The sequence below is a fragment of the Aphelocoma coerulescens genome, chromosome 3 (assembly GCF_041296385.1).
Source record: "Aphelocoma coerulescens isolate FSJ_1873_10779 chromosome 3, UR_Acoe_1.0, whole genome shotgun sequence".
NCBI classification, from domain to species: Eukaryota; Metazoa; Chordata; class Aves; order Passeriformes; family Corvidae; genus Aphelocoma; species Aphelocoma coerulescens.
The window spans coordinates 42,178,412-42,194,130 of NC_091016.1; the positions used below are offsets into that span (position 1 = coordinate 42,178,412).

A 15,719-nucleotide genomic window follows, 5' to 3' on the forward strand; every position below is an offset into this window, starting at 1 on the left:
GACTTAAATTCACTCAGCATGTGTTTGTGTGTTGGTCTCATTATAAGTCTTTATTCAGAAGGCTTTTGAAATGTTGCCTTGCTCAAGAGCCTGTCGCACTAAGATTTGGTTTTTTACTTGTTTTTTTCTTATTAATCTACTTACAATATAACTGTGATGTCTTTGAAACTGTGTGGTTAACTGATAAGGAAAGTGTACAGGTGAAATGCTGTTAGTGCCAGAGATTTCTGTAGACAAATCTACTGTGTTGCATGCTTGCTTTTTAGGAACCGAGTTGCTTAGGAGCATGAAGTTTTTTCCACTGTTGTTCCAATGCGCTGCTCCACCTGTCCCAAGTGAATTGCTAATGCATGGCCTTAGAATGTGAGCTTTAGCACTGCTTTTCTGTGTCCATGCAATTAATTTTCTTGGGATTTTTGTTTGGAACATTAATATTACACTGCAGGGCAAATTCAGATTAATTCAGAATAAATTTAGGTTAAGAAAAGAAAGAACCTAAAACTAATCCTGGTATTCATTTTATCTTAATAATATGAGCATGATATGAGGAAGATTTTTAAGTTCACTTGGTGAATATGTTACTGAAATAATATGGAAATTCATAATGTGCACTTTAGAGGTTTTTTTCTTAATGGTTATAACCTGGAATTTTGTGTGCTTTTAGCCTCTAAGTGAGGGCATGATGATCTTATCACTTTAGACCAACATTACATCTGGACCTGCATCACAGTTCAGGAGTTGTTCATTCTGTTGTTACGGTGTTACAGTTGACCCAGTTTGGTAAAATAAACAAATTGGGGTGCATCTTGTCCTGAAATTATACATTTGTCACTTGTTCAGTAATATGTTGGCATTTTCACTGACTCGTGTTTATTTTATAAAGTGACATACACAGTGCAGAGCTTACACATTTGATCCTAGGAGGATTTGATCCTAGGAAGAGTTGGCATATAAAATTACTCTTTATTCCATGTTGTTTTGGGAGCTGCTTAGTTTCTTACCTGGACTTCTCTTTTTCTCCTGGGAGACTGTTGAAGTCTACTATTTTAATACTGAAATATGACATCATTAACACCAGGAGAAATAATAGTCATTCAGTGTCTCTGTGAGCTGTTAAATTTCTTCTGTCATGGTATCATTGAAACAATCTCACTCTGGGTTTTAAGTTAAGTTAGTTTTTACCACCTTAGAGTAATGAGTTTTTGTTAATGTTTGTGATAGTTGCGACTTTGTAATGGAAAGATCCTTTTTTAATGGAAACCTCTTAAAGTGGCCTTGATAATAGTTTTTTAAAAAGATGATCTGAAACAAATTAGATCTCTGTTTACAGGCTCAGGTATTGCAAGCATTCAAATTCTACATGGAGAAACTGGTAACTGTGTGCTTCAGAAAACCTCTCAAAGATCTATTAGTCAAAAATACATGTAAATTGTTAGAGACAGCTCATATAGCCAATATCTATTTACACAATTAGAGCAGAAATGAATTTACTGTGATAACTTCCTGTTGGAAGGGGCAGAGTTGAAACAGCACTCAAGGCTAAATTCACCACTGGGCTTAAGTGGTTGCAGCTTCATTAACTTCAGCCAAGTTACACCAGTGATTAATTTTTTGGGGTTGTAATTTGCTTAACATAGGTCTCTTATAGTTCATATATGATTGAGTTCTTGCTCAGGCATTTAAGGGCCAAAAAAAAGACCAAATCTAATGTATTGTACCTCCTTACAGTCCTTGTATGGTCCCCTTTACCAAAATATTTATTTCACAGTCTTTTATTGTATTCATCTTTGATACATCCCTGTGAAATATAGCAGTACTTTGTGGTTAAGAAATGCAATACAGATGATGTAACAGTGTGACTGACTTCGTAGAGGAGGTTCAGAGCAAAGAAGGGATTTGATCTCATTCATTTGTATCTGACACTGAATAATGTAGAAACTAGACCATCCTTCCTTTAGGAAATATAAAGCAAATTGATGCAAGAATTTAGTAGAGCTGCTGGATATTCTGATTTTCTAATGATGGCAATTATTGAAGCTCTAACAATTAGCTCTGTTCTTAATTAACCTTCTGGTTGGACCTGCAGGCTTGATAACAGAGGGACCTCAAGTATGTAATACTTATGGAGAATTGTTTCATAACTTTTATGGACAGCTTTCCATTCTATTTGTGGTTACTTCTGGCCTTGATATGATTTAGGACCTCAATAAATATTTTTACAATACTAATTTTCTGTGTGTTGATGAGGGCTATAAAACTTGCTTGTCCCTCATCAGTATGTAAAAATTATGAAATTCAGTCTCACTATGAAATCTAATTCTCAGAAAATCTTGAACGCTCTTCTTTCTTCAGTTGGGCAACTTTTAGATAATTGCCTCATTCTTCTTGCATCTCCATTTCAAGGGATCTGTTCTGTCATCTCTGCTTTTTCATATATGTTGAAAACTGTTACCTGAGATCGTGAGAGATTTTATATTATTGTATGTCTTTTAGCAACTTCTCTTATGAGATGGTAGGGTCTGACAGCTTTATCAGGTCCTTGGAAAATAAAGATTTGGATAAAAGTGAGTTGAGCTGATTAATTCTCATAAATACAGTCTGTGGATTTGCAGGACTTTTTTTTTTCCTGTAAGGAAAATGTACCTATCCTTGAAAAGATGCATAAATTTGTCTAGTAGGAAGCTTTTCATTTTGTTATGCTTTGTAATCAAACTTGTGCACATGTTCTGAAGTGTAACAAAGATCTGGGAGTTCTTCAATTAGAAGGAAAATTAAAAAATCAAAAAAGGCAAATTACTACTTCTCATAAGACTTAAAAGGAGGTTCATGCATCCCAAGGCAAGACCAGTTACTCATAGGTTATTCCTGACCAGCATTTGTCTAGACTGTTTATAAAAGAGCTGCAATGATGAGAGTTCTCCATTCTCCTGAAGCAGTCTGGTCTACTGCCTTTCTACCATATATGTATATATACACCCAATATACATTCTGGTGTTTTGGTGCAGACAAGAAAAAAAAAAAGGAACGCATAGAATGGTGAGGTTGCTTTTTGTTCTTGTAACATTCAGTCAGATTTGTTCTAGTAAAGCTTGAAACCCAAAACTTTTCAGACACTTGGGGGACTCATCATTGTGTATTTTGAGTGCTGATAAAGAAGTTGTTTGTGTGAAGTTTTTGACAGAACTGTCATGTGTTCTACTAAAAGCTACAATTTGTTCCCAGACCAACTTCTTGTATTTGGCTGCTGACTGAAACATATTTTTAAAGTAATGTTAAATGTGGAATAGTAGATTATGCCTGGCAGTATGTTTATCATTGTTTATTAAAACTGTGAATCAGCAGTATGACTAGGAAGCGTAGAAGTTGAAAATAGCATGTGGAGCTTCCTCTTTAAACCTCACTATTCCTGCTGTTTATAGATGTGAAGATCGTTGCGCCTTTAAATGCCGCTGCCACTTGAGAAGTGTCACTTCAGTGTCAGAAAGTGCCAAAGCACCAAAGTGTTCATGCTCAGACATTTTTGTAAATTCAATGAAATTAGATAAACCACTCCTGTGTCTGAATACTTCTTGAAGGACAGCAGACTTAACACATTTGAATAAATACACCTCTTAATCTGTGTATCTGACACAGAAGCAGAAAGCACATAGAAAGATATTTTTACCCCTAGAACATTTTTTTCAAAGCCAAACAGGGCAAACTGAACAGTCAGGAGGATGTTAATGAGATTCTCTCATGGTGAGGCTGTCCAGTAAAGGGATATAAGTCTATCTTTTGAAGTGATAAACTACTAGTGGGTCCATGCTATAAGACAGCACACGAGCATGGATTTTTTTTCTGCAGTGGTGTCAGGTTAGGTAATGAAAGCATACATACAAATATCTTTATTCCCCTTTCTTTAGAATCAGCAGCATTCCAACCGTTGTATTTCATATAAAACACAATGCAGTGCATAATTCTGCTAGCTGGAATTGGTCTGGCTTTGTGAGATTACAGCTACATGAATTGCCTACCACCTTCGTCTGCTGTCTCTTTCTTTCTATAGCAAATTCTGTGATGGTAACTTCAGCAACTTTTCTTGGTTGTGGCAAGGCAAGGGCACTCTGGTGATAAAATATCTTGGCTTCCACATTAGATGAAGAAGCAAACTGTTGCAGAGAAGTTGCATTTGAACTTCTCTAAAGAACATATGGGCTTTTTTGTTTACTATCTCCTGTAACAGCACAGTAGACATTGTCCTTTTTCTTGCGAGCTAATGGACTCGTAATGCCATGTTGTATGTAGTTTTTACATAGTGACATATAGATACTGTGTCATTTTGAGTTTCCCCCCATCACTGAATCTTCATTTTGGTATTAAATATAAATGTTCATAAAATGAGATCAGTTTTTTTCTTTCTATGTGGATGTTAATGGGCAGTAAGAAGAATTTGCAGTATATGTTTTGATTGTGTATGGCCATGACAGTTTTCACATTGGTTTTTATTAATTTGTGGAAGATTATTTATCAGTATGAAGAGAGACATTGCAAGACAATATTTAAATTATAGTATCTTCACACCAGCTATCAGAAAGATCAACAGATTTATTCTTCTTAAGAAATATGTGGGTTAGGTTTAGTCATTCTTTAAATTTTAGTGTTTCTACAGTTTTCCTTTTTTTGTTCTAATGGTAGAAACACCAACTCTGTAAACATACCGGTTTTTCAAAATACTTGTTTCATTTTCATGGAATCAGTTTGATCTTTTTTTTCCTCTAGAACTTGTAAAGCTGCTTGTATTTAAGTAAAAAAAGGGGGGGGGAGGGAAGAAGATTAAAAAACCCCAGCAACAATAAAGAAAATTAAATTCCTTTGTTACTAGGTAGTGTCTATTTTTTACCTGTCCTTAAACCTGAGACGTGCTGAATTTCTTCTTTAAAACGATGGGGATTCCACAACATCTCTAGACAGCCTGTTTGGTTGTTTACATAGCAACCTTTTCTAGACTGAATTGCTGTTGCCAAATGTAGTGCTGTCCCTTCCTTTCTAAAACTCTTACCTTTTTACCTTGCTGGGATCCAGGTTCTCTTTTGTACATTTTGTTCTGTGTATATTGTGCATGCCACCCCCACCCCCCCCACCCCACCCCCGATTGTAATTGATTAGTGCCTGGCAGGACATAATGAATTCTCTTGTGCATGTAACACTTGCTGTATTATATCTTGGGAGAAGAAGAAAGCTTGGACTCATGGTCAGTTTTCTATTTGGTATCTCTTTGAGATGGTTTTCATCATAACAAACTGACTGGTTAATTCCTATTGCATATAGATATGCTTTATTCATTCCAAAAGGTTGGGGATATTCTGTTTATCTCAGTGAATTTTATGTTATTCCTTTTGGAGCACTTATTGCTATAATTAATTTTTAATTAAATCGTCAAAAATGCTTATAACTGCTTTTAAATGCAGACTTTATACAGCTATTATGGTTTATCATCAAAGCTAATGAAAATATTGCATAGAAGCAACACTGGGAACCATCTGAAATGCCCATTCACTTTGAATAGAGCAGTGTGGGTAATAGAGTGGGGAAGCTGACTTTCAAAGAATTAAAAGACTTAAATCTGTTTAATTAACACCGAATAATTAAATGGCATGAGAATGAGAGAGGGAAAATAGTGTCTTTGGCATAGGAGCTATATGAAGGTAATCAAATGGAATAAAAAACCAATTTGATGTAACTTTTTGAATGTTAGAAGAAACAATGTTATGATCTTGATTGTTCTGTAATATATGTCCAAGATCAGTAAATTAAATACTACACTATATGTTCAGGAAACATTCACAAACCACCCCCAGCTGTCCAGGATAGAGGAGCTGTGTTAGTATGAAGGTTTAGGGGGGCTGGTGGTGTTTGTGGTTTGGTTTTGTTTTAATGTCCTCTTCAAATTTCATCTGTGCCAGGTCAGATGAAACTTTTTTACCTACTTTCTTACTACTTTTTTTTTTTTTTAATTCAAAGCACAATCCAAACATCTGTATTTAAGGTTATATTTCCATAGTAAGGATAGATGGAAAAAAGTGAGCAACTGAAAAAGTTGTCAAAATTCTATTAAGTTGTATGAAGTACATGATAGAGAACACTGATGAGCATGGACCTTTTAAAACTGAATTAGACCTAAAATACAAGTGAGGGTCATTTCTCTAATGTACATACTGTTTGTCCTAAAGCAAACAAGCATACAAATAATTTCTTCAATACAGACTTTGTCTTTTAGCCACTTGGCAAATATTTTCCATTTTATTTTTCATTTGGGCTATAATCACCATGATAATATGTGCCAACTGTATGAATCTGTGTGGCAACTGAAGCACATTTATTCATTGGTACCTTTTAACAAAGGTCAGCACAGTTCTATTCAGTGTTAGCTTTTATTTCAATTTTGGGCAACCAGTGAAGGGAGAAAAGATGGGCCTATGAAGAAACAAACATTATTTTTAAACATGTTTATGTTTACGATTCAATTCAGTGGCAAAACAGTAAATACAGGAACTGCAGGTTAATGGCCTTTTAAATATAGTTTAAATCATGAGGGATTTTAATTCCATTTTTGTTTATAAATAAGTGTTTCTCCGTGTGTTTTTAGACAGAGCTAAAGTTCATTCTCACAGGATTTAGATTCACTTTGATACCTGCCTAGTGCCTTGGTGAACTCAAAAGGAACTGCAAATAGCAGCATTGAAAAATGAAGAAGGTAAAAAGTTTCATCTGAGTGGGAGGGGAAATACATTTAAAAGATCAAGGGCAGGACTGTTCTAAATTCTTTGAACTAGCTCTTTTTGGATTTTCATTCTCTAAGGAGTCCTAAGGGTTGTAGAAAGGAATAGATTTTCAGGGCTACTTTTATTTGGAGAAATACTGAGTTTCAGGCAATAAACCAAGAAATGTTGTGCTCTCCAGCTTCTCAGCTAGAGACAGACTATCATTTTAGCCAAATGTTCAGAGGAAGTGAGTTAACATTTTCCATCAGAATGTTAGCTTCCTCTACAGAAAATATCACTTGTCAAAAGCATCTTTTCTCATTTTTCATAATCAAATAGGAAATGCCTTGTTCAAATGCATTCATATTTCTCTTTCCCTTTGCTGGCTGTTGAAAGGATAAACTGTTTTCTACGGATAGAAGCAAGACAGTGGTGGTAGGACATCCTGATTTTTAATTATTGCTGTTAAAACTAATTCTTTATTGGGTTTGGGCAATTTATTTCAACCTCTTTTGATGCATCATTTGATTGATGAGCTAGGGAAAGCAGCAGTAGTTATTATTTCATATGGCAGAAAGAGTAAAATCTGAACCTTTCAAATATAACATCATATTTGGGATTATTTTTTTAGTGCTTTAGAACAGTTATCAATAAATCAACATAACTGTAGTGTGGGTGTCTGTCACAATATCTTCTAGTTCTGATTCTTTCTGGTCTGATTAAAGTTTTGTCCTCCTCTTAACCTTTCATTTTGTGTTTAACTTTCTTTGAGAGAAAATGGCTTGATTAAGCAGCATCCTTCTAGTGAACAGATGCATTCTCCAGGTAACTTCTCAGTATCTCCTCTAGAGTTCCCTTTGTCTTTCTGGTGTTCAAGGAAAACCAATTATCATCTAATGTGGCTGCCAAAGGAAAATGCAACTTACATCTCTAATGTATAATACATTCTTCTTCTAGTCTGGGATAGAATATTTCCATTGGAAGGGACCTACAGTTATCACCTAGTCCAAATACCTGAGCAACTCAGGACTGACCTAAAGTTCAAGTATGTTGTAAAGAGCATTGTCCAAGTGCCTCATAGACAGGCTTGGGGCATTGACCACCTCTCTAGGAAGCCTGTTCCAGTGTTTGACCACACCCTTAGTAAAGAAATGCTTCCTAATGTCCAGTCTAACCCTTCCCTGGTGCTGCTTGTATGTTTTAGGGTAGGCTGTAATTTTTGTTAGACTGGTATGGCTGGAAGTGGTTAGCAAGTTCTTCAGGTTGGAAGCAGAGATGGAGTTGTCCTGGGTGGTGCTGGCTTTTGTTTTTGTGTTGCCCAGCTAGTGGTGGCTTGTTGCCCTCTGTGTGCTTCTCTGGAATTCCTCACTGTCTATTTAATCAGGCCTGTGCTTTGTATGGTTGTCTGTGAGCATGTTATTGGAGACAGTGTGAAAAGCCTCACCACAGTCACAGGGAATCGCATCCATTACTCCCCTTTCCTCTGCTGAGCAAGTCAGCTCTTTGTAGAAGCACCACTTACCCATCATAAATCCATGCTGATTGCTCCTGATGACCTTCTTATCCTTCATGTATTTGAAAATGCTTTCTGGGCTAACTTGCTGTATTACCTTCCAAGGATTGAGGTGAGGCAGAGCAGCCTGTAGCTCCCTAAATCCTCCTTCTTATCCCTAAAACAGGAGTGATCTTTTCTTTTCTTTTTTTTTCCTCAGTCCTTTTTCCAGCTACAAAGTTTATGAAGGAATAATTTGGGGAAAATCTTTTCAGTAATCTTTACTAGAAATACGTTTCTATGTATGAAGGAAAGCCTACATATTCTTTTGATTTTTTTTTCCATTTGTCTGCAATTTTAATTCTTCTAGCAACTAAAATGAAAGATGATCTTGCATATTTAGCAAGTGTGTATTTAATTTACTCAACTTGTGTCTGCCAAGAGTTAAGAAAGCCTGTTGAAAACAGGTAGCCTAAAACGTATTTTCATTTGAAGGAAAGTATAAGTAGCTGCTGTAGAGGCTTACCTAAGCTCTCCTGTAATACAAGAGTGCTTGCTGATTCTTGGCTGCACTATTTAAAATGTGAACTAAATCTAGTGAGATGTACATAGTGGAGCTGTATTTCAGGTATATTGTTGCTAAATTAAACAGCAGTATTGCCGTGCTTCTAAAGGCTAAAGATAGGAGCAGATACAATAATGATCCTGTAACATGTAGGTCTTCTGTTAAGTTACTCTTTGTTCCCATGAATGTGTCTAATTGCAGCATTGATTGGAGTTGCATCTTCACAAAAAGGGAAAATTGACTCCTGCTGGGGGTAGGTGGGGGATTAGGTTTTTATCAACAAACCATCTGCTTCTGTGTATACTGAAGACATGTTGAATGTTTTCTTGAAAATAATGTGACAATTGAGTCAGTAAGCAGGTTTTACTTCCAGCTAATTCTTGTAACACAGTTAATCTATTTGCAGGTTTGATCTGATACTATCACTGACAGAATTAAAGGTTGTTCTACTTTTATTCCTCCCTGGTTTATTTTTATTTCAGGCAAACTATGATCTTATGTGACAACAATGCTTTTGTTTTAGCCATGGATTTAAAGGGGGGGGAGGGGGACATGGGGTGGCTTCTGTTTATCTTTTTGTTTTTCTCATTTCCTCAGCTGTAACATGGGGAGCACTGCTGTAAAGATCAGCTGTGCTTTTGCTCAGGTAACTGGAACAATTATAATTGGATAAAAAAATAACTTTCTAGATTTTTTTTGTATGTAAATATCCCTGGCTTTAAGACTTTAAGTGGGTCAATGAATGAAAGAAATTCCCCATACAGAAAAGCTGTATCACCTGGCTAATGTGAATCTTTATTGGCTGGCATTGGCACTATTTATCTATTATAATATGCATATTATAAATGCTTTGTTCCATTTGATATTTTAGGTCTAAAAATATCTGGAGGGAGATTAAGTGGTTCAACAAGTAACGCTCTAATGGATGACAGAGACTTTCCACCAAATGATCTGCAAATAGACTCAAAGGACAGTGTTCCTGCTAACTATAGGGTAGAAAGTTTGGTATCTCATTTGATTCCTTCAGCTGATGAAAATGAAAATCAACTTGACAGTGATGGGAATGAAGTTCTGACCAGTAGTAGCATTGCTATGGGACGACAGGATAAAGGTGAACAGGATAACATCAATAATAATGAGAATATGGACAGTGGAGACTGGATCCCAAGCTGTAAGGAAAGTGAGACTGAGAGAAGATCTGTAAATGTCCATATGGACCCTCAGCTGGAAGAAAAGCCCATTACAGAAAAACAGCCAGGTGGAAAAAGAAGTCCAAGAAGCAAAAGAAGCTCCAGTAAAAAATCTAAAGGTACTTCATTTAAAAATTTTTTGTTCTGTTTACTTCAGAAGTAACACTGTAGTTTAAGTCTGTGAATTAATAAGAAATATAATTTAGTTGTTGTACTAATTGTTTTTAGCATTTCACTAAAGGTTTGGCAGCTTTTTGGTTTGTTTTACTTTTTTTTTTCCAGAACTCCTAGTAGTCTTCAATGAGATTCAACTCTAAATGTTTTCACCTTCTGTATTTAAACAGTGGCTATGTAGCAAATGTAACACATCAAATAAACACAAGTAGGGGGAGGTACACAGTGTCATATGGAAATTGGGCTGGCTTCCAAATCAAAATAGACAGAAATTCTGGCATTATGGTTTTGTTCATTTGAACATCATGGTTGAGTGCAAGATTTTGGTGTCTTGATCTCATGTCAAGATTTGAAATCTTGTTATGAGTACAACAGAGTTTGATCTTGGCCTGCTGTTGTAAAATTTACTTATATTTTTCAAAGTTTACCAGCTCGTCCTAGGTTGTGTGTTTTGGGTGACAAACTTTAAAAATATGTTCTTACCAATTTTCAATGTTACTTTTTCTTTAGATCTTTTGGATATGAGTGGGATAAGAAAAATGTTAATGTTTATTGCATGTTCTTTTTTGAGATCCTTCATCCCTTTTTGAAGGAGTAGGATTTACTGTAACATGATGGGTTATATTAGGTTTTTGCCATACATTCTAAAGCTTATGTGTCATAGTGCTGTATATATTAATTAAAATCAGTATGTTTCATGCATAGGTTTCTTTGAAAGCACAGCTGATTCACGTGTGCTTTTATTCCATGCATTTTAAAATAAATAATTTTAAAATACAGTTTTCCTCATAAATGGCAAGTCTTTTGTGACCTAATCTGAAAACTGATTATGATTTTAAGGGATTATAGAATAGGTGAAGACAGGAAAGGAAGGAAGCCTTGCATTCCATATCTTGTACAAATAGGCAAAATCTAGAAAAGAAAAATATACACTTAGCTTTTTCAATACTCTCACGTGATGATTCTTCTGTTTTCACAAAATGCAGCTGACTGTGTCACAATATCTTGATGATGCAAATGTCATTATTTTAGTGGCAATCTTCAATTTAATTTCCAGCACTAGCTATTTTAAATGATTCCTGAATATCTCATTACACCCTCTACGTTAAAAATCCAAACTAGCTTTCTTGTCTTTATACCAACTCAGAGTTGAAGGAGAGAATAATCAAACTAGAGTGGAAGATTCCTGAGTGGGTGACAGCAGAGCACCACACAAATAAGCTGGAATATCAAACTAAATACTTGCATGGCATGTATGTTGTGATTTTTTTAAAAAATTATTTTAAACTGTTGAGAAATCATGGATGAGTTACTTTGATTCATAACTGAGGAAGAGATTTATGAATCTTTTTCCCTATAAGCACACCTGTTAGGATTACTGTTAAATGTTGCCATTCTAGAAAAGATGACATTTGACTGAAAAAGCTTATTGTTCATATTCCTCTTCTTGCTAGTGACTAAAGCAATTTGTGAGGAATATGGAAAATTACATTTTAGTCATTTTTGTTTACTTGTGACTCGGCAGAATATTGGGGATCATTAGAGACGCCAGTCTTTCACTCTCAACATGTTTTTACTTTAGAAGAAGCAGCAAGTACTCACACTTGCAATGTGTTTGAAACCCTCTAAATAGTTGTTTGTAAAGAATAAACAGTTGTAAGTTTGATTATTATCTGTCTGTATATACTTGGAAGGTGTTGAAGCTAAAATGATCCTAGCTTCTGCTATCAGTAGACTGGAATGCAAGATTAAGAATCACTGTATCTAGTTGAAGATCTGTCAGGTCCAAATGCTTCCCCTGACAGAGGCCAGCAGAGTATTTGTAGGTGAGAGTATAAGGACAAGGCAAACGTGGTCATTTGCTTCCATGTTCTGCTTGCCGTCTGCAGTAATCTCAGGACTTTCCCAAGTGGAAACTGATAGACTGTAATACTTTAGAGTGAATTTGTCACCTGACTTACAGTTGCTTTTTGCATCCATTTTGGTGTCCTGGAGTAAGTAGTCCCAGGATTTCATATATTTACTGTTTGAAAAAGCACCTCCTTTTAGCCCTCTTGATGCTGGAGGAGACTTATTAGAGTGGATTGACAAGTCTATAGCTTCTAGAGCCCAATTTTTTCTCACATTCTTTTTGTATACTCATTGTAGTTTTTAATGTACTATGATTATGTCTGGTTAGAGAGGACTGTTGACCAAAGAACTGATGTACATTTCAACTGAAGAATTTAAACTTTGGTGATTATTCATAATGTTATTCCTTGTAATTAATTGTACTAACTTTAAGTGTTGTAGAGGTAGTGATTCATTATATTTAATCTGTTTCAATATATTTTTGTAAATATGGACTTCAGATTATCCACGTTCTCTGAAAATGAGTTCATCTTTTTTCAAAAGGTCAGTCCTGGCATAACTGGTAACTTCATGCTGTAAAATCATTATAGGATTCCTTAATGTGGTATAGCATGGTAAGCTGCAGTCAATCTTTTCTGCCAAGGTAATTCTGCAACAAATGCTTTTTTCTGTAATTTATTCCACTTATTTCTTAAAGCAGCTTGAAAGTGGAAGAAGGAAGAAAGTGGAGTGTTTGGGATGGATTTGGTGTTGAAGCAAATAAAATATATGAATATAAGATAGATTATATGAAAATTCAAGTAATGTTACTTAGGGTTCTGTGCCAAACAAAACAAGATTTTGGGCTTGCTCAGTTAAAGTTATATCTTTACCACCAACACTTTTGTCTCAAGAGCTCTTTTAAAAATGAATGGTTTTTAAATACTTGCTGGTCTTTTTTCTTTTTTCCTCAATAGTTCCTGAATGAATCCGTCTGAAACAGCTTTCTGTATTGAGTACCAAAGGATGTTTAAAAAAAGATATTGCCATATGTTTTCTGTACTAGAAACTTCTGTTCCTGATGGCTTAAGCTAGTGCTACTGAGTATGAAAATTCAAATTCACATAAAAAACTGAGGGCAACATCCATAATTTTATTTTGATAGCAAATCCCTCATACTTGCATCTCTGATTCGTTCTCAGGCAGGTAGCAAGATCATCTTCATTTCATATACTTGCAGTACAGACAAAGAAAAAAAACCTGAGACATACTGAAAAATGTGGGGTTTTATTCACAAAGTGTGTCAAAATTTGATGGTTTTTAGGCAAACTTGGGGCTGCTTCTGTGAACTGTTGTGGAAATTGAGAGAAAGTTTGCTTCTCCCCATGTCTTAGGAAACATTGGCACACCCAGCTGGGCATAGAAGGTGTCAGCTGAAACATTTGTGAGCCTGGCAGAGCAAAAACTTGAATCTGGCTCTTTGCCATGGGCTTACTGAGTGCCCTGGCCACTGATGTCTTCTGTGTCTTTCCACATACATTTTCATAAAGGCTTTGGTCCCATTCTAGGGTGGAGTAAGTATCAGTGCTTTATAAAGTGAAAAAACTTATTCCTTCCTTATTAAAAAGTCAGAAATACATGTGAGATACCAGTACCTAGTTAAAAAAAATTATCTGCTTTGGACAGTAAGATTGATTGATTCCTGGAAAAAGTAGTATTGTGTGCTGTTTTCAAGAATGGGGGGGAAAAAAATAGGGATCCTAGCCCATCACATCTTTATGATGAAATAGCATTACTAAGTGTTACAATAAAAGCTCTTTGTAGTAGTGCTACTAAAATACAAATATTATCTTGTGTTGAAAATCAAACAAGGTTGAATTAATCCAAATAACTATAAGGCCTTTCTTTTGGAATCAGAGAAGAAATTTGAGGGCAGAATTTGATTCTGAGTGACAGCTCAACTATATGTAGGAATAAGAATGCAATTTATAAAGGACATGTTAGCGACAATATCATGATAACATTAAAATTAAGGTTTTTCATGATAGTTGCTGTTGAGCATGTTGCAGTCAGTGTTCATGTTTTGATATGACAGGTGATTATTAACTGCTTAATAAAGTGCAGTTGGAAGTGACATTTGGATTCTGTGGTTGTTTTTCTGAGAGAAAAGGTTTGCCAGAACATGAGGACCCTCTTTTCTGGTTTCATGATAATGTGCTAAACAGGAAGCTGTATTTTTAAAGACGGCCTTAATTCCATCTCTAGAAGTATTTCCTGCTTTCTATCTTGCATCTGGTTATGTCTGCTGTTGCTTTTGGCCCACAGGAAGCCCTAATAAATACCGGAAAATCAGAGATGTGCATTAATATTGAAAAAGCAATGTTAAGTTACACCCATGTTTTTTCTGGCAGTAAGCCCTGTGAAAATAGCCACCCACAGAGATTTAGTACTCCTGAACTGGATAGTTTATTTAATAAAGAGTTTAAAATAATCATTAGTAAAATGGTGGAGACTTCCATGGACAATCTATTTTCTTAGCCCCTAAATCTTAAACCTTTCTTGGGCCCTAAATCCTAAACCTGAATCATCACTACTGAGTTTCAGGGGCCATGAACACAGGGGGGGGTCTGAAACCAAGTGCCCAAGCTGAGGACACAAAGGTACTTGAAACAGTGCCCTCACCTGTCTGTCTTTCAAATGATAACATGGTCTTCAGGAAATGGGTATAGCTGGGGAACAATACTCATCATAACTTGAGTTTATTGGAGTTTATTGTGCACATTTCTATGGCCTAATTCTCTAAATCGTTTTAAATAATTATGAGATTTTTTTAAAGTTCAGTCTTATGCAAGTGTGTCAAATTCAATGTTTTATGGAGAAAAAAAAAGAAGTTTATTAACTGTTGGAATCAGCAGTAGTTTTCTGGTTGCTCCTAAGACTGTGTTTTGTAGGAAGCTGTAATTTATTGCTTTTATTCTGTGATCTTTGTTAGAAACTGATCCAGTCAGTATATGGGTAGTTGATTTCTCCCACTGCTGCTGTCACTACTCTACTCTACACTTCTTCCTTAATCTCATTTAACATTTTCTCATAACTATCATATTCATGATCAAAATACACAACAGGTTTTGAATTTCTAACAATAAGATGTGGGATTTGCACCCAGGAAGTTTTTTTCATGTAATGTTCTTACACTGTTATGCTTTACATTATTGAATGCCTGACTTTTTTTGACTTCTATAAAACTGGAGACAACAGGAAACTGCCAGGAAATGTAGATTGAGATTGTAGAATTGAGAACCTAGTTTTCTGTTTAGCAAGTTCTGAAATTTAAATTCAGTTTACACATCCTTGTGTCATTGTTACCAACATAGATCAGCACTACTGGCTCATTCCCTGGACTCTCAAACAAACTATCCGGCTATCTAGAGGGGTCTTCCTTTTCACTCAGCAGGACAGCCCCCTTAGACATCTCTCTCCTACAATCAAATCCCACACTGTCATCATCTGCTTCTTTCTGTCCTTTAAGATCCTGTTGTTACTGTGAGGAGTCACTGTGTTATCATCTGAAGAACAAGAACTGGTCAAATTGTCCTTCCTTCCTTGTGTCTCTCCATCCCCAGGACACCTCCTAATATGAGGTCTTTGGCAGGAGCAAAGAGAAACTGAGAATCTCATTCACACTGTCCTCACCTACCTACTGTTTGCCCTTTTTGAGCAAAACTGCA

General features: G+C 35.8%; 1 protein-coding gene across 3 annotated transcripts in view; it reads left to right on the forward strand.

Moving 5' to 3' along the window:
- The window catches only part of CNST (consortin, connexin sorting protein), a 45,179-nt gene that overhangs the window by 4,248 nt on the left and 25,212 nt on the right, over positions 1-15,719 (forward strand). For all 3 annotated transcript variants that reach the window (XM_069009944.1, XM_069009943.1, XM_069009945.1), the window contains one exon: positions 9,669-10,106. In XM_069009944.1, the coding sequence (XP_068866045.1) occupies positions 9,669-10,106 (438 nt within the window). The remainder of the gene's footprint in view (positions 1-9,668; positions 10,107-15,719) is intronic.